This window comes from Thalassophryne amazonica, chromosome 23, assembly GCF_902500255.1.
Source record: "Thalassophryne amazonica chromosome 23, fThaAma1.1, whole genome shotgun sequence".
Classification (NCBI taxonomy): Eukaryota; Metazoa; Chordata; class Actinopteri; order Batrachoidiformes; family Batrachoididae; genus Thalassophryne; species Thalassophryne amazonica.
This window is the reverse complement of record NC_047125.1, coordinates 14,974,091-14,994,138: the sequence shown is the minus strand read 5'-3', so window position 1 is coordinate 14,994,138 and position 20,048 is coordinate 14,974,091. Positions and strand designations below refer to the sequence as shown.

Sequence of the window (20,048 nt, the reverse complement as noted above, 5' to 3'; positions counted from 1 at the left end):
TATAGCTTTGCTTTAGGTTGGTGATGCAGAGGGACGATTCAGGACAAAACAGCAGGACGGGCGCTATAATATTGATACACTGCATCAATAATCATGCAAAAGACTCCAGGATTTTCTCGAAGGCTTAGGTTGGACTTTCATGCCATATTAGCCAAAAGTGCCATGAAGAAATGGATGCAAGGGCACGCTGGTATCTACATACCACTGATAAAGCACATAGTGTCGGAGGGAAAATGAGTGAGGAAAATCTGTATCATAGCTTCCAACACACATAGCTGATAGTGAGCAACTTCACCAGGAGCAAGAGAAAGAAAGTGGAAATGAAATACAACTGAGGTCATGCCTGCTTCTATTTCTCTTTTTTGCCACGTAGGCAAAACGAGGGAAATATTGTAACCTTTTGCCAACTGTCCTCTTTGTGGTTGGCTCCACATATTACCTACTGTAACGAACAGTTTGCAAGCTTGAGGGCCATAGACGCTGCAACATCACTTCCAAATGTAAGCACTGCCATGTCGAAGCTTCAAATTAAAACCTTGTGTTTATCGACAATCAGTCAATTTCCTGATTTTTCATTTCCACAAACAGCTTCAGACAACTTGACTTAAAGTCTTTTTTTAATGCATCAACACTACAATGTAATTCACCTTTTAAAGGAATGCTATAGGAGTTATGGCCAAGTACATAATATATGAAATATCTGATTAAAAAAGGGACCATGCACTAATATGGAGATTTAAGGTTTAGTGGGATGACAGTGCCAATATCAAAGTCATTTGTTTTCCTTTAATAAAATAGTTTGTTCATCTCATGAACTACTTAGATGTCTAAACCAGGAGAGAAAAAAAACTTCATGGAAATTATCAGATTAGTGAGGTTGGAGAATACTAAAGGACTATTAACAGAGCGCAAGGTCTGTACGGGAAAATATCAGGCCAAAGTGTTGACATTACGGGCCCAGCGTTAGTGAGGTCCATGCAAAACACATCAAGGTCTGGTATTCCTGTGCAGACCGAGCAAGTAAGGTTAATAATTCGTGTATTATATGGTTGCTTTTGTAGCTGCACGGACATTTTGCATGTTCACGTCGAGCTCGTTTGCTGTTAATTCCTCCAGTTCAAACTCATCAGTGTAAAAAAAATTTGCTCAGAGAATGGTCCTCTTCATCGCCCTTAATTTCGTTGTTTGCTTTATGTTTTATTTTGCTTTTAAATTTCTTGTTTAACAAGGGAAATGTTGCATGTTGCCTTGGTTCCTGCCTCTTTGAAGGTGGCATGCTGTGGAGCTGATCATCACAGCTGTCACTCATCATTACTTGCAGTATACCAACCCCCGTTCTACACCTTCCACCTGGCTTCGGACTTCATCCTCACCTTCTCATCTTAAAGTCGCAAATGTGATATGCGTTCTGGGCCGATTGTCATGGTAAATGGTCTGATATGGGAAAATATCAGCCAATCAGAGGACGTGTAGCATCGCAGCCATATCATAACGCTATCTATGACACCCTTACATCGACACGGCACAATGTCAATAGTCAAATGTGCCACATCAAAGCAACATAAATAAGTCATACATAGGCCCTGAATCCCATTGGTGCTGGTAATTATTTTATAGCATAAAGCAGATGAGCGTCTACATCGCATCCTGGACGCCAGACGAACACAGGTTACTTCCTCAGCCAAGGCTCCCTGAACCGCTTTGTTGAAAGACACAAACACACACAGACTGCATGAATGGGCACCAAACCCAGGTCTACAGACAAAAATAAACAGGGTGGTCTGACTCTATTTAAGGGGTATCCTGGTCGAGGCAAAGTGTCAACCAGTAGCAAATGAATTTTTCTCTGTATTACAATAACTTTTTGGCCAACCGGTCAGTTCTAACAAGTAAGGTGTCATGTAAATAAAAGTGTATTCATTGAAAATTGGTATTCAGAAAGATTTAGTTAAATCAAGTTCTTAGGGGCACCTGGCCCTTCCTAGCCCATGGACTAATTTTTATTTTTAGTCTGATACATTACGGATAGATGGAACACATTCCAATATTGCCTTTTCCACTCTGGTGGTGGATAATAACCCTAACCCACCAGAGCACAGAAAGCCACCAATAGCATTTGTTTTTCCTCATTAAAACCAGCCTCAGGTATGACAGTATAAATTCATTACTGTGCAGCTTTCCTCACTGTTCTAGCACACAAGGATGGTCTATTTTAAGCTCCAGATAGATACCACACCAGCTTGCCTACAAATATGCAAGCAAACAAGAAAACGCATGGCCCAGTAAAGAATTTAGCAATATATGACCAGTTGACAACCTACGTATAATACCTTATTTCCATGTTGACTGTCTCATAGGCTTCTTCGACCTTCTTCAGATTGGTGGCCTCCCACTCTGCAGCTTGACAAGACAAAGAGGTCAGACAAATTAACAATGCAGAGCTACTGCAACTGAGCAGCTATTTCAGGTTACTGTATGAAGATCTAGAAATAGGAGAGAAGCTCATCTGCAAACATAAAATGCTGTAGCTGCTGGAAAAGGCCCACTGGGTTATTAGTTTTCGCGTGCTCTTATTTGCATCTGTCACGTGTCCTCCAAAGCAGGATTCGGCATGAACACCTCAAGAAGCAGAAGTAAAAAGGAGATCTAAGAAGACTCCAATTTAACTGTCTCCCATTGACGGACCTGGGGAATTACTGGGTTTCTGGAATTGGACAAGTTCATTTGCCGTGGCAGTGGAAAGGAGATGAAGACTGTGTGGAAAGGGGCCACAGTTGTGGCCTGAATACCAATTAACATGTTCCTGGAATGTGGTCTCAGATGGTTGCCCATAAAGATCGCTCCCGCACAATTCCCCTGGTACCAGAACTTGCCAAACCTGGTACAGATGTGGTGTGTCTGACAGGCTGGATGTGATTTTTCTATGAACTCCAGTGGCTATTTTTGGAACACCGACCCTAACCGAGCCCTTCAAACTCTCATGGAAAGAAGAAGAAGAAAAAAAATAACAGAGATGTTCTCTTCAACCCTTGCTTGCATACTCACATTCACTCCCCCTTGCCCTATTTCTCTCTCTCTCACACACACACACACACACCAATCATCAGCCTCGGCAATGACAAAAGGAGACACAGAATCCCAAGTGGATGACCTTTGATCCCTCACAGCAGCCCTGTTGTATACTGAGAGAGTCGTGATGGTGAGAGGGGAGCTGAGGAGGGAACAGAAAAACCCAGTGCAGTCAGGCGTACAGAAGTACACAGAGCAGGTTACACAGGGCGAGTACAACCTCTCAAGGATCTTTGCACCAGCAGCACTAAAAAGTCTCAGGGCCTCATCTTCCTCCCGGCACAAAGAAGAACAGAAAATAATGCAAGTGCTATTGCTAGTGTTTTGGTTTTTACACCACACGCCCCCTTGTGGGCATGTTATCCTGCGGTCACATTAGCAACAAGCGATAGTGGCAAAGTGATGACCTGCCACCCATTCTCGATCAGTGTGCTGACTTTGCAACGCAAAGAAACAACAGTTGCTACTCCACCAGCTACTCGAGGTCAAAATTTTATGCAAATGCTGAGCAACACCAACACAACAACTGCCAAAGTGAATAAAAAGGCAGCATGACATAAAGCTAACTGACCGCTTTGACAAAATAATCCAAAATGGCGGTATACTCTTCAATACAGCTGTATTTCTGTAAAAAGCTAAAATGTTTGGCATGTTTACGTCCGCCAAGGACGTAATGAAATCATCTGTGTTTATTTATTTGTCTGTCTGCCTGTCTGTTTGATTTTAGCAGGAGTACGTCAAAACTACTGCAGGGATTTTCATCACAGATAGATATTAAGCCATGGAAAAACCTGTTAAATTCTGGAGGTGATCTGGTTCCAGATCCGGATTGTGGATCAAGTTCCACTTTATATACGCTTTGAATGATTATTGTTAACAGGATTATGTCAAAACTGTTACACAGATTTTGACGAAAATTTCAACACAGATACACATCAGGCCATGGAAGACTCCATCAAATTTTGGAGGAGATCTGGATCTGGATCAAGTTTCACTTTTTATAGGCTTTGAAGGACTACGTCAAAACTACTTCACGGATTCTTGCCGAAAAGGGAAAATGAGGAGAAGGATTCTAGGGGACCATGATGGACAGGGGCCCAGAGAGGCTCTTGATACAATTATAATACTAACATAATAATATGACACTCAGTTATAAACTTACAATCACACATATATTTTAATTACAATGTACTGGTAACACTAAGTTCATTTGTTTTGGAAACATTTCTCAACACTCACAACCCTCCCCCTCCCCCTGTGATGGAAAGTTCTTTCTGGAATGTTAGCCTGTTGTCTGTTCCTAACTTTGTCCATAAGCTAGCTCACTTTTCTCCCCATGTTAGCTCATATTTCTGAAGAAAATGCTGGATTTATACATTTCACTGTTGTTTTAGTTAAAACAGCATCAACATTTTCTGCCGGCCTGGCAGCTGGCAACAGTAATACCCAGTAAGATTTTTTTACACGGGCCCAAAATTCCTGGCGGCGTCCCTGGCTTGTCCCCCTCATTTGTAGCTAACGTGAACACAGGGTTGGTGGAAAACTGAGGTATGGTCAGACACAAAGCTGGTGTGTTTGAATCATCAGACATTACTTAGTGGCCCCTCTTAATAACAACGAGCTCCAACTTGAACAGGAATGGGACTTGAACTGAAATCAAGGTGGTGACAGTCAAGAATCCATAATCTATAGATTCTAGAGATTATGGATTATGTGACCTGAATGTCTTCTGTTTGATTTTAAGAAGATGACACAATTGATCATCACTTCAGTGTCTTCTAGACCAATAAATACAACCACACTTGAGTATGGATTAATTTATATTTTACACCTGAAAAAGAGGCGTATGTCTACAGTAGTTTAACAAAATTGCATAAAACTTCAAACAGAATCCTGCACTTCACATTTGCCACCCAGTGATTAAATCAGAACCTATTGTATGTACAAATATAGACCATATAGGATGCTCCATCTTTTGTCTCCGGTGCATACATAGCATGAGCCAGAGACTACAGCTTCACTGTTTGCATGCAAGCAGATCAATAGGCAATTTCTCTACAGTTCTAAGAAAAGAAGCCAGAGTCACGCAGTGTGCGCCACAACCATGTTTACAGAAAACAAAGGCAGTGCAGTGAAGCCACCCTTGAACCTCACACTCACACAGGCTTCGAAGCTAGATTATGTTGACTACAAGGCACATGTAGGAGTTTTCTTTGTTGTCTGTAAAAGCCTTGTCTTTAAATAAAGACGGGCAGAATGCTTAAACTTCCCATTGTTCACTTCCTTATCTCATCCATTATTCTCTTCCTTCCAACTTTAACATTCTGTCTGCCTTCATCGTCTTCGGCGCCAGCTCCTCCGAGTCTTCCTGTCACCCTCGTCTTCCCTCCTCCAGCTCCATTTTCTCCCTTTCCCTCAGTTTCTGCCCTCAACTGCTGAACTTGTTCTGACAGCAGAGATGACAGGAGTAAAATATATAGGTTGAGGACTTGTATAATAAAATGTTTACGGCAGTTTGTAACAAAAGGTCTTTGAGTTTCTGTCAACAATAACAATAATAACCACCTGCTAGGACCAAATTGCCCGGCGAGGCAATGTGCACAATAAGGTAGCGCCAGGAGCAAAATAATACACGAGAAGTTCAACAAAATTAAATATTTAACTGAAACTACCATTATTTTTCCTTATGTTTCTTTACGTGTCCAAATGTCACACTTATTCTGAAAGCGTAGTGCTGGCTGGCGGAGTTGAGGAGAGGTCAGTCTCGCCCCCCTGCATAATCGCTGTGTTGGAGTGTCTGATTGTATTAGGGTTGAGTGAATAACAGTAGCTGGCAGAAATAGCATCATGTTTTGAACTATCAGTGCAATTCGTAGCCCTGTGACTGACTCAGATTGTATTCATTCTCCCACACTCTCCTGCAAACTCTTTTTATCTACAGTGACTGAATGAGTCAGATACAAGGACACTGATGCACCTTTAACTTAAATAAGACTGTGATCAAGCCCAAGGTACTGATGTTCTGGTATGTTTCAGGTCCTCAGAAATCAAGATGTTGACCTTGTTCAACCATCTGCCAAAGCATACTGAAATTAAAAGCACCTCAAATATATCTCAAATATTTGCTCAAAGGTCAAGTTAATCCAAAGCCGATTAAAAGGTGAAGATTTACTGCATGTTTTGCTCCCTATCATCAGGCGTTTATGTACTGTTATACAAATAATGGATATTTATGAGTTTAATGGTATGAATATTTTATGAGGTGAAAGCTGGAACATACCATTCAACAAGTTGAATGGTATGTTCCAGCTTTCACCGAATTAAATATTTGTTCCATTGAAAGAATGTAAAAACTTTCATTATGTGTTTCATATAACGGCTAAAATAGATACTTGTCATTTTATATTATATTCATTTATAAACAACAGAAAAAGAACTTACATTTTTGGTGCGTCACTGCACTGACTTTGTGACATCAACAATCCAACATGAACTCGGACTCCAAAAATAGTTCCGACAATGAAGTCCGCCATGCCGTGCACAGACTTTGTGTACTTCCAACCCCCCCCCCCCCCCCAAAAAAAAACAAACAAACAAACAAAAAAACCCTGCACCTCCTCAGTGCAGCAAAATAAATAAATAAATAACACCAGAAATTAGTCCAGCTTTTCATTCTAACTTCCTCCTAACAGCTCTTCATGCCTCCAGAGGGTTTATAGCGCAGTGGATTTGTTTTGTGAGTGGGTGTTCTGAGAATTAGCACCATCAATTAGCTCCTCCAAATCGTCGTCCGTCAGCAAAACAAACTTCATGTTTAGCTTAATGCTGCCCCCCACTAGTGGGTGGGCTTCACAGCGTGCAATAGTACCAAACGTATGGAACCAAATTACACTCTAAATGCAACGCAACACAAATGAGACAAATATGTCACATGACATACAAAGTACCAATCAAATGACCAGGATCCACTCAGCCGTTATACAAATGTAGATAGCTTATGTTTTTGAGAAAGTATAACTCTTTTTCATGGCTCAGTTTCATTTGTGTGTATACTTTAGCTGTCTGCTATAACCAGTTAACATTCATCTGATTATTACTTGCAGCATTATAGTTAAGTCAAGTCTGGGTGCATGCACCAGTGCAGTACAGCAACCACCCAGCAAGTGGACATAACTAAACGAGGCAGCAATGTTTTAGAGTGCAAGAGCCCCAGTACCAAAGACATCTCCTCATCAAGATATTTAAGAATTGATTTATCTTACAAAATGGGAGGTTTCAGTACTAAATTGATGTTGACCAAAGTGGAGGGCACTATCTGTCCTGTTTGGAGGTGATAGCATTGAATATTGGGATTAATGTAGGCAAGAGACAAAATATTAATATTTGTTTTTGCCGACTGTCACGGCAGTGCTCAGGACTAGGATGCTGTGATTGCAGAACTTGAGAAGCTGAGGGAGGAATCAGTCTGAGTTTGCAATGATCCTGGATCAAGATCTAAGATCAAGGCTTTCAATTACTTTCTAGAGACATCCATCAGATGTGTCTGTATGTGGTGAAAGTGTCTAGTGAAACCTGTTGAAAGATTCGCCTATCCTGACAGTGGGGGATCGATCACTGAGGTTGAGAGACATCTGGGAAGGGTTTATGGAGTCAGGAGGTCACTGGATGCTAATATCATTGTGGGATTAAAAAAAAAAAAACAACTCCAAGTCTTTAGGAATCCTGTGCTTCTGGCATTGCTGCATGGCTGTAAGATCTGGACTCTAATTAGCGACCTAGATGTCTTGATGCTCTCTCTGGTGTCAAATAATAGTTATTTGGAGGAACTAGATTTGGCAATAAACTTGCACCATAAGACAATGTAAACTACAACACTATGCTTACGTGTTGCCCTATCCTGAGCTGGAACAAACCAAGGTGATACCCAGATATCACCTGACTACAGCAGGCAGACTGCAAATTTTGTTACATGGGAATAGGCCAATTGTCTACCAAGACCCAAAGTGGTCCTGTAGTGTGGTGGATGCAGTGACATATAGTACCAGAACATGATCCCAGACTTGTCATTTGGGTTTTTATATCTCAGTGGAGTGTTCTACAACCCCTGACAAAAATTATGGAATCACCGGCCTCGGAGGATGTTCATTCAGTTGTTTAATTTTGTAGAAAAAAGCAGATCACAGACATGACACAAAACTAAAGTCATTTCAAATGACAGCTTTCTGGCTTTAAGAAACACTATAAGAAATCAAGAAAAAAATTATGGCAGTCAGTAACGGTTACTTTTTTAGACCAAGCAGAGGGAAAAAAAATATGGAATCATGAAAAACAAAAGAACGCTTCAACACATCACTAGTATTTTGTTGCATCACCTCTGGCTTTTATAACAGCTTGCAGTCTCTGAGGCATGGACTTAATGAGTGACAAACAGTACTCTTCATCAATCTGGCTCCAACTTTCTCTGATTGCTGTTGCCAGATCAGCTTTGCAGGTTGGAGCCTTGTCATGGACCATTTTCTTCAACTTCCACCAAAGATTTTCAATTGGATTAAGATCCAGACTATTTGCAGGCCATGACATTGACCCTATGTGTCTTTTTGCAAGGAATGTTTTCACAGTTTTTGCTCTATGGCAAGATGCATTATCATCTTGAAAAATGATTTCATCATCCCCAAACATCCTTTCAATTGATGGGATAAGAAAAGTGTTGACTCCAGTTTCCTCCCATTCGTTCCTCATTTGTTTTGTTGTGCATTTTTGAGACATATTGCTTTAAGTTTTCTGTCTTGACGCTTTGATGTCTTCCTTGGTCTACGTGTATGTTTGCCTTTAACAACCTTCCCATGTTGTTTGTATTTGGTCCAGAGTTTAGACACGGCTGACTATGAACAACCAACATCTTTTGCAACATTGCGTGATGATTTACCCTCTTTTAAGAGTTTGATAATACTCTCCTTTGATAAAATTGACATCTCTCGTATTGGAGCCATGATTCATGTTAAGTCCACTTGGTGCAACAGCTCTCCAAGGTGTGATCACTCCTTTTTAGATGCAGACTAATGAGCAGATCTGATTTGATGCAGGTGTTAGTTTTGGGGATGAAAATTTACAGGCTGATTGCATAATTTATTCCTCAGAATTGAGTGAGTCCATATTTTTTTCGCTCTGCTTGGCTTGCCTCTACTGGTGGTTGGCTCTCACTGCAGTATTGTATCACTTCCTGTTCCGGAGCACAGCGGTGTTTTGCTGTATCTGTTAGCTGTTTAATCTGCGCAGTTAGATTGATCTAGATAACGATTTGTTTCACAGTGTAATCTTCACGTGCCTTGACTAAAGCACTCCCTCTGCTGAATCACCTCTAAATTATTTACACATTATTCACTTTGTGTGTTTTTAGGAATCCGCTAGCTTAGCGCAGCTACTAGCTCTTAGCCGGTTTAGCATGGCGGCTTCTCCTGTCTCTCCCGCACTTTTCTGCTCTGGGTGTGAAATGTTTAGTTATTCCTCGGCCTCCTTTAGCAGTAATGGTACTTGTAATAAGTGTAGCTTATTCGTAGCTTTGGAGGCCAGGCTGGGCGAATTGGAGACTCGGCTCCGCACCGTGGAAAAATCTACAGCTAGCCAGGCCCCTGTAGTCGGTGCGGACCAAGGTAGCTTAGCCGCCGTTAGTTCCCTTCCAGCAGATCCCGAGCAGCCGGGAAAGCAGGCCGACTGGGTGACTGTGAGGAGGAAGCATAGTTCTAAACAGAAGCCCCGTGTACACCGCCAACCCGTTCACATTTCTAACCGTTTTTCCCCACTTGGCGACACACCCGCCGAGGATCAAACTCTGGTTATTGGCGACTCTGTTTTGAGAAATGTGATGTTAGCGACACCAGCAACCATAGTCAATTGTCTTCCGGGGGCCAGAGCAGGCGACATTGAAGGAAATTTGAAACTGCTGGCTAAGGCTAAGCGTAAATTTGGTAAGATTGTAATTCACGTCGGCAGTAATGACACCCAGTTACGCCAATCGGAGGTCACTAAAATTAACACTGAATCGGTGTGTAACTTTGCAAAAACAATGTCGGACTCTGTAGTTTTCTCTGGGCCCCTCCCCACTCGGACCAGGAGTGACATGTTTAGCCGCATGTTGGGACCAGGAAGCAGAGTTGTAGTCTTACACACCTCTCTGCAGCTTCTCTCCCCCTGCCATCCCCTCATTACCCCATCCCCGCAAGAGATGGTGCCTGCTCCCAGACCACCAACAACCAGTTAAAATCTATTTAAGCATAAAAATTCAAAAAGAAAAAATAATATAGCACCTTCAATTGCACCACAGACTAAAACAGTTAAATGTGGTCTTTTAAACATTAGGTCTCTCTCTTCTTCTAAGTCCCTGTTGGTAAATGATATAATAATTGATCAACATATTGATCTATTCTGCCTTACAGAAACCTGGTTACAGCAGGATGAATATGTTAGTTTAAATGAGTCAACACCCCCGAGTCACACTAACTGTCAGAATGCTCGTAGCACGGGCCGGGGCGGAGGATTAGCAGCAATCTTCCATTCCATCTTATTAATTAATCCAAAACCCAGACAGAGCTTTAATTCATTTGACAGCTTGACTCTTAGTCTTGTCCATCCAAATTGGAAGTCCCAGTTTCTCTGTGAATTTTCAGACCTTTTGTCTGACTTAGTGCTTAGCTCAGATAAGATAATTATAGTGGGCGATTTTAACATCCACACAGATGCTGAGAATGACAGCCTCAACACTGCATTTAATCTACTGTTAGACTTATTTGGCTTTGCTCAAAATGTAAATGAGTCCACCCACCACTTTAATCATATCTTAGATCTTGTTCTGACTTATGGTATGGAAATTGAAGACTTAACAGTATTCCCTGAAAACTCCCTTCTGTCTGATTATTTCTTAATAACATTTACATTTACTCTGATGGACTACCCAGCAGTGGGGAATAAGTTTCATTACAGTAGAAGTCTTTCAGAAAGTGCTGTAACTAGGTTTAAGGATATGATTCCTTCTTTATGTTCTCTAATGCCATATACCAACACAGTGCAGAGTAGCTACCTAAACTCTGTGAGTGTGATAGAGTATCTCGTCAATAGTTTTACATCCCCACTGAAGACAACTTTGGATGCTGTAGCTCCTCTGAAAAAGAGAGCCTTAAATCAGAAGTGCCTGACTCCATGGTATAACTCACAAACTCGCAGCTTAAAGCAGATAACCCGTATGTTGGAGAGGAAATGGCGTCTCACTAATTTAGAAGATCTTCACTTAGCCTGGAAAAAGAGTCTGTTGCTCTATAAAAAAGCCCTCCGTAAAGCTAGGACATCTAACTACTCATCACTAATTGAAGAAAATAAGAACAACCCCAGGTTTCTTTTCAGCACTGTAGCCAGGCTGACAAAGAGTCAGAGCTCTATTGAGCCGAGTATTCCTTTAACTTTAACTAGTAATGACTTCATGACTTTCTTTGCTAATAAAATTTTAACTATTAGAGAAAAATTACTCATAACCATCCCAAAGACATATCGTTATCTTTGGCTGCTTTCAGTGATGACGGTATTTGGTTAGACTCTTTCTCTCAGATTGTTCTGTCTGAGTTATTTTCATTAGTTACTTCCTCCAAACCATCAACATGTCTATTAGACCCCATTCCTACCAGGCTGCTCAAGGAAGCCCTACCATTAATTAATGCTTCGATCTTAAATATGATCAATCTATCTTTATTAGTTGGCTATGTACCACAGGCTTTTAAGGTGGCAGTAATTAAACCATTACTTAAAAAGCCATCACTTGACCCAGCTATCTTAGCTAATTATAGGCCAATCTCCAACCTTCCTTTTCTCTCAAAAATTCTTGAAAGGGTAGTTGTAAAACAGCTAACTGATCATCTGCAGAGGAATGGTCTATTTGAAGAGTTTCAGTCAGGTTTTAAAATTCATCATAGTACAGAAACAGCATTAGTGAAGGTTACAAATGATCTTCTTATGGCCTCAGACAGTGGACTCATCTCTGTGCTTGTTCTGTTAGACCTCAGTGCTGCTTTTGATACTGTTGACCATAAAATTTTATTACAGAGATTAGAGCATGCCATAGGTATTAAAGGCACTGCGCTGCGGTGGTTTGAATCATATTTATCTAATAGATTACAATTTGTTCATGTAAATGGGGAATCTTCTTCAGACACTAAGGTTAATTATGGAGTTCCACAAGGTTCTGTGCTAGGACCAATTTTATTCACTTTATACATGTTTCCCTTAGGCAGTATTATTAGACAGCATTGCTTAAATTTTCATTGCTACGCAGATGATACCCAGCTTTATCTATCCATGAAGCCAGAGGACACACACCAATTAGCTAAACTGCAGGATTGTCTTACAGACATAAAGACATGGATGACCTCTAATTTCCTGCTTTTAAACTCAGATAAAACTGAAGTTATTGTACTTGGCCCCACAAATCTTGGAAACATGGTGTCTAACCAGATCCTTACTCTGGATGGCATTACCCTGACCTCTAGTAATACTGTGAGAAATCTTGGAGTCATTTTTGATCAGGATATGTCATTCAAAGCGCATATTAAACAAATATGTAGGACTGCTTTTTTGCATTTGCGCAATATCTCTAAAATCAGAAAGGTCTTGTCTCAGAGTGATGCTGAAAAACTAATTCATGCATTTATTTCCTCTAGGCTGGACTACTGTAATTCATTATTATCAGGTTGTCCTAAAAGTTCCCTGAAAAGCCTTCAGTTAATTCAAAATGCTGCAGCTAGAGTACTGACAGGGACTAGAAGGAGAGAGCATATCTCACCCATATTGGCCTCTCTTCATTGGCTTCCTGTTAATTCTAGAATAGAATTTAAAATTCTTCTTCTTACTCTTTTACTTATAAGGTTTTGAATAATCAGGTCCCATCTTATCTTAGGGACCTCATAGTACCATATCACCCCAACAGAGCGCTTCGCTCTCAGACTGCAGGCTTACTTGTAGTTCCTAGGGTTTGTAAGAGTAGAATGAGAGGCAGAGCCTTCAGCTTTCAGGCTCCTCTCCTGTGGAACCAGCTCCCAGTTCGGATCAGGGAGACAGACACTGTCTCTACTTTTAAGATTAGGCTTAAAACTTTCCTTTTTGCTAAAGCTTATAGTTAGGGCTGGATCAGGTGACCCTGAACCACCCTGAACCTTAGTTATGCTGCTATAGACTTAGACTGCTGGGGGGTTCCCATGATGCACTGAGTGTTTCTTTCTCTTTTTGCTCTGTATGCACCACTCTGCATTTAATCATTAGTGACTGATCTCTGCTCCCCTCCACAGCATGTCTTTTTCCTGGTTCTCTCCCTCAGCCCCAACCAGTCCCAGCAGAAGACTGTCCCTCCCTGAGCCTGGTTCTGCTGGAGATTTCTTCCTGTTAAAAGGGAGTTTTTCCTTCCCACTGTCGCCAAGTGCTTGCTCACACGGGGTCGTTTTGACAGTTGGGGTTTTTCCGTAATTATTGTATGGCTTTGCCTTACAATATAAAGCGCCTTGAGGCAACTGTTTGTTGTGATTTGGCGCTATATAAATAAAATTGATTTGATTTGATTAAAAAAGTAACTGTTACTGACTGCCACAATTGTTTTTTCCTGATTTCTTATAGTGTTTCTTAAAGCTAGAAAGTTGCCATTTGAAATGACTTTAGTTTTGTGTCATGTCTGTGATCTGCTTTTTTTCTACAAAATTAAACAACTGAATGAACATCCTCCGAGGCCGATGATTCCATAATTTTTGCCAGGGGTTGTAGTACCACAGCTTTGTTCTCAAAGGTATTTCACTTAATCTCCAGTATTGTGCAAATGTCTGACACCTTTAATGTATGTTTGTTGTGATATAGTTGTGACTATGGCATTTAACCTGTATAACTGCCCGCCGATTCTTATCTACAAGTCCCGGATGCTCCCTTGTTTGCACTCGGGGTCGCCACAGCAAATCTGAAGTGGATTTGCATGTTGAATTGGCACAAGTTTTATGTCGGATGCTCTTCCTGATGTAACTCCACATTACATGGAGAAATGTGGCAGGGGTGGGGTTTGAACCGTGAACCTTCTGCACTGAAACCACTACCCACTTGTTCACAAGAGAAAACTCGGACCCTGTATCAACATCAAGAAATCTTTGCAAGGACCTGGCTGTTTAATATGGCTATTTATTCAACCCTTTAAAAATAATTAATTTTTATTACTTAGATTAGATTAGATTAGACAGAACTTTATTAATCCCATTGGAAGACAATCTCAGGGAAACTGAGGTTCCAGCAGATTGTATAGCAGCATACAGGGTAAGATACACACAGAGTATATGAAGTGAAATTAAAAAACAATTTACACGTATAAATATAAATACAGAAAGATAAATACCAGAAATACTGATTGTTACTGGTTTACTGGCTACTACTGTTCCTCTCCTTCCCATCCTCTGTCTTCATGTTACTCTTCCCCCTGTAAGTGAGGAGTTGTACAGTATGATGGCCTGGGGGACAAAGGAGTTTTTCAGTCTGTTGGTCCTGCACTTCGGAAGGAGCAGTCTGTGGCTGAAGAGGCTCCTTTTGTTGCTGATGACGGTGTGCAGAGAGTGATTGGCATTGTCCATCATGTCCAGCAGTTTGTCCATTGCTCTCTTCTCTGCCACCGTCACCAGGGACTCCAGCTTCATGCTAACCACGGACCCAGCCTGCCTGATCAGTTTGTCCAGCCTGGATGTGTCCTTCTTGGATGTGCTGCCCCCCTCCAACACACCACGGTGTAAAAGAACACAGACTGGTAGAACATCCACAGGAGTTTCCTGCAAATGTTAAATGGCCGCAGCCTCCTCAGGAAGTCCAGCCTGCTCTGCCTCTTATACCTCATCCGTTTGTACTGTGAAATTATTTGCTTTAGTATGCGCGGCTGGAGATGCTCTCTCATGTTTGCTGGTATTTATGAGAGATTTTATGATGAAGAAGAAAGAAAAATATCCATCTAATAAAACATGTTTGATAACAAAACCTATTTTATTCTGTGGAGGATTCTACATATTTACATACACATATGACCAAATATGTATGTTGTGTGAATCAGTGTAAATGCATGATGGGATGTGTGATCACCATATAATGTTTAAATTGAGAAATCAAATCAAATCAATTTTATTTATATAGCGCCAAATCACAACAAACAGTCGCCCCAAGGCGCTTTATATTGTAAGGCCAAAGCCATACAATAATTACAGAAAAACCCCAACGGTCAAAACGACCCCCTATGAGCAAGCATGACAGTGGGAAGGAAAACTCCCTTTTAACAGGAAGAAACCTCCAGCAGAACCAGGCTCAGGGAGGGGCAATCTTCTGCTGGGACTGGTTGGGGTTGAGGGAGAGAACCAGGAAAAAGACATGCTGTGGAAGAGAGCAGAGATCAATCACCAATGATTAAAAGCAGAGTGGTGCATACAGAGCAAAAAGAGGTTAATAAAAAGAAACACTGGGTGCATTATGGGAAACCCCCCAGCAGTCTAGGTCTATAGCAGCATAACTAAGGGATGGTTCAGGGTAACCTGTTCCAGCCCTAACTATAAGCTTTTTCAAAAAGGAAAGTTTTAAGCTTAATCTTAAAAGTAGAGAGGGTGTCTGTCTCCCTAATCTGAATTTGGAGCTGGTTCCACAGGAGAGGAGCGTGAAACCTGAAGGCTCTGCCTCCCATTCTACTCTTACAAACCCTAGGAACTACAAGTAAGCCTGCAGTCTGAGAGCGAAGTGCTCTATTGGGGTGATATGGTACTATGAGGTCCCTACGATAAGATGGGACCTGATTATTCAAAACCTTATAAGTAAGAAGAAGAATTTTAAATTCTATTCTGGAATTAACAGGGAGCCAATGAAGAATAACCAATATGCCAATATTGGCCAATATGGGTGAAATATGCTCTTGTTGGGCCCAATGAACAGAATAAACAGTCTGTGTGGAGCGAGTTCACTCTTCAACAACTGGGTGTTGTTTATGAATATGTATGATGTAACAAACGCCTAGGAGCTGACCTACTTCTGTGTCTCCTCTGCTCATGACTTGGTCCCCTTCCGGGGTAACAACTGTCATCTCGCAACATACTGTAATTGCAGGAAGCATGCGACTCTCGTACAAATCAACACGCTCATTTCTGATGGTTTTTACAAGTGATAATCACAGCCTGTTTAAAAGAAATCCTTCAATGCACAACTGTGCACCAGCAGAAGCAGGATGCAATATCTGGCAGGTTATTTACTCCCTGCAGTCATTCATTATTTTTGGCTGCTTAAATGTAAATGCTGAGATCAGAAACAGGCACCTACAAATTTGAATATGTACATATGTAGTCATGTGACATAAATACAAGAAGATGCATGATGGACAAGTGCGCGCAGACAAAAGAGAGCTCTCGACATAACTGTGGCTGCACACTGGAGAGTACTCGTCTGCACCATCTCATAAGATATCTTTATCTGGGTTCATCTTGGTTCTGTGCCAAATACCATTAGCTCCAGGAGCTGGGAAAGAAAAATCTATTTCAGACAACATAAGAGACAGAATGCTGGCAGCTGCTCAAATCTGACTTTTAACATTTGATAAGTGAAAATGGGCTAATTTGGTGTATCCCTCGCATGGATGCCATCCAATACATTTCTCCCGTGGCGAACAAAATCCATAAATAAGGATGGAAAAGGGCGAGAGGCAAATTGTTTCAACCTCTCGACAGCTTAAAGGAAGCCGAGAGAAAATGCTCGACTAAGAGATCAATTAGGGCTGGGACTGTATGCTTATCTCGTTTATCTCTCCATACGATACGCATCACGATACTTGGGTGTAGATTCAATACGTATCACAACACATAATAAATGCAACTCTACCTTTTGTCACTTTCAGACCATGAGGAAAGTTAAATATTACCCTCTAGAGGTCACTCAGGCCACCATATGTTTGACTTTCAACTGGTCATATTTCAACCTTGACACATCCAAGTAAAGACTCGCCTCCCTCTCCTAAATTGTTTTAACTTTCTGGCTCCAATGCCTTTAAGTGAATATTTCTCAGTGCTCAATCTGATATCCATGGACATTTTTCACAGTTTGCCTTTTTGTTTTCTTGTTGAATGTTTGAAACTGCTTTGATGTCACATAGTGCTCAGATATGGTAAGGAATACACTGCCCTCTGTTGAATGAAAGCGGGACTGCATGTGCACCTCATTTCAACCAGCAATTTAAACTGAATTGTATAAATTCTGGCCTTTAAAATTCTCAATTTTCAATCCTCATATCAGAAAATTAAATGTCATGATATCATGAGTATTGATAGTTTTCCCACTCCAATCATCAGTGTACATTAAAAAGAAGTGGTATGTATTATCACCCTGCTCCTTTCTTGGCTCTGCACTTCTGCTTCTGTCAAACGAGCACAATTATGTGTCAAGGACGCATCACGTTTGGCCAGAGTTAAAGGTCTCGCTGAGCAACATGCTAATGGCGAGCTCTTCCTGCTTAACATTTCACATTTAATTTGGAAAGTGTATAACAGACTCTTTAATTAACATCGAACCCTGTTAAGGTTTGCAACCAACCACAGCGCCAATCCCCTCGCTCTCCACTGAAGCATCATGTGCCAGCTCATTGACTGAGGTCTGAGATGTACTCGATTGTTTCAACCTGCTACATTAATAAGATATGGCAAAATTGATGTGGAACTTGCCCTAGTTTCTTTGACTTCTTACACATTTTTACCCACAAAAATTCAATATATTTGACCATGTTAGTTTACATTGTGAACTGAGAAGCACCCAATTGTTGGCAGGATTGTGCTTATACTAGCGTGTTGCCTGTGGGGATCCACGGGCTCTACATTGGGCAGTGTTTATAAAATAGGTAGCTGACATTTTTCAAGGGTGGTAATAAATTAAGCTAAGCCTGTATATTGACTTGGAATGGTGTATGAGTCCAGAATGTTTTTAGAACCTTAGATCATTTCAACGGAGTCTCACGTTTATTTTATTTATTTATTTATTTATTTTGTGCTCCCGTCACGAAACATTCAAATTTTTGTGATGTGGCTGCTGAATCACGACATGCCGTGAGATATGGTACATCATTTTTCGAGGAACTCAACCCCTTTATTTCCTATTAATTGCAATTTTTTTTAATGTTAACTTACTGTCTTAATCTATTTTTATTATCATTATTATCATCATCAGTATCAGTGTTATTATTCGTGTTATTAGGCCAACATATTGCGGGTATTGCGAAGACCTGGCGTCTGTCCATCTGTGTACAGCATAAGTCCAATCCTATTACTGCCACAGTCTTCAAATTCACAGGGAACATTCTTGGGACACAGACGTGGGACAAATTTGAAGATGGCTCACCTTGATGTATTTTAAAATGTAATGTAAGAAGTTTAAGAAGTCGTATTCTGTTATCTGATACGTTTTGTGCTTGAGTGACGCGGGTAACAGCCAATTAGTGTAGAGCTGCAAATTATAAATAACACAATGCTCATATGGCAGAGGGTATTTTAGCATTGCATTATATTTTAATTTTATTATTACCTCTCTTATGTCATTTGTTTTTTAAATGAACCACAATGGAAATAAGTGCTTCCACTTTCTTGTGTCATCCATGTATTTTTAATGTTATTATATTATGCACTTACATTGAACTTACTAAATAAAGTCACACGCTTTTAATATAAAGATGATTTACCGACCCCTGCTGGAATGGCATGTAAATCCAGAATCTAGTTAGCAATGTCCATTAAGCATACTTAACAGCAAATGTCAGCTGTCTACAGCTTCTCTGTGATCAAAGTTACACACACACATGGAGAGCTTTTTTTCTTTTCCACATTCTGCTTCTAATTTTAGACATGCACAAACAGAGATATGGCGGAAGACATCAAAAGCACTACACTTTTCAGTCATGGTAATGGCAACATGAGAGTTAACAAAACTGACTACACCAATTGAACAAAAAAAAAAAAAAACACAAGCAATCCTAACACTAACAAGACTGTTAAACTAACATGAATCACAATAACATTTAAAACCCCGAACTCCCATGGTGCATTGCAGCACAATGTCCATTGTTTACTGGTTACCTAAAATTGGTAATTTCTCCAAAAATATTAGTCCTATCAATTTTCTGCTTTTGCTGCGTTCATCCTTGACCTAAAATACATAATCATACCACACTGCAAATGTCAGCTCTCCGCAGTTTTGGTGTGATAGAAGCCATACACAGGCACACAGAGGCCACTTGGCTATTATAATATAGATAACTCACAGTTGCACTGAGGACATTTAAGATAACCTTTTTGGTTTTACAGATGGAAAATAAAGCAATGCTAAAGTACTTTAAATCAGGTTTTCCCAAACCTTCTGCTGTGCCCCTCGAAAGAAGCTAATTAAAAACTCAACCCCATCACCTGCCTGCTCTCCACAGTCTGACAAACCTGTGTAAATATTAAACCACCATTATTAACACAGATGAATTTTACTGAAGTAAAATTTAAATCAAGTGTCTGGCCCTTATGTTTTCAGCCTCCCATAAAAATTAATTCTCAAGGTGTTTTACCCTATCTTAAATTAAAACCTTAATAAAATAAAACATTACTGTTGAAACCTGCCAGTCAGGCTTTTCCCAAGCAACCACAGATATACAGCAACACAATAAATAAATAAATAAGCAAGCTTCTTGTAACATTGACAGGGAAGCCAAGGGCAAAATCCGTTTGTCTTATTTTGATTTTGACTGGTATGTTTGATGAGCATCACTCATATCTCTCTTCTTCACCATCAAAAACAAACAAACAAACAAAAAAAAAAATCTGTCAAAGATTTTTTTCTATCTTTAAGAAAAAAGATCTGTATTTGCCATGCTAGCACCACAGCAAACTTATGTGAACATAAATCATAATTCAAAATTTACTGCAAGTCAT

The 20,048-nt window shown here is 40.5% G+C and overlaps 1 protein-coding gene across 1 annotated transcript in view; it reads right to left on the bottom strand.

Moving 5' to 3' along the window:
- The window catches only part of LOC117505150 (glucosidase 2 subunit beta-like), a 248,340-nt gene that overhangs the window by 60,202 nt on the left and 168,090 nt on the right, over positions 1 to 20,048 (bottom strand). The window contains exon 10 of the mRNA XM_034164700.1: positions 2,331 to 2,400. Coding sequence (XP_034020591.1) covers positions 2,331 to 2,400 — 70 coding nt within the window. The remainder of the gene's footprint in view (positions 1 to 2,330; positions 2,401 to 20,048) is intronic.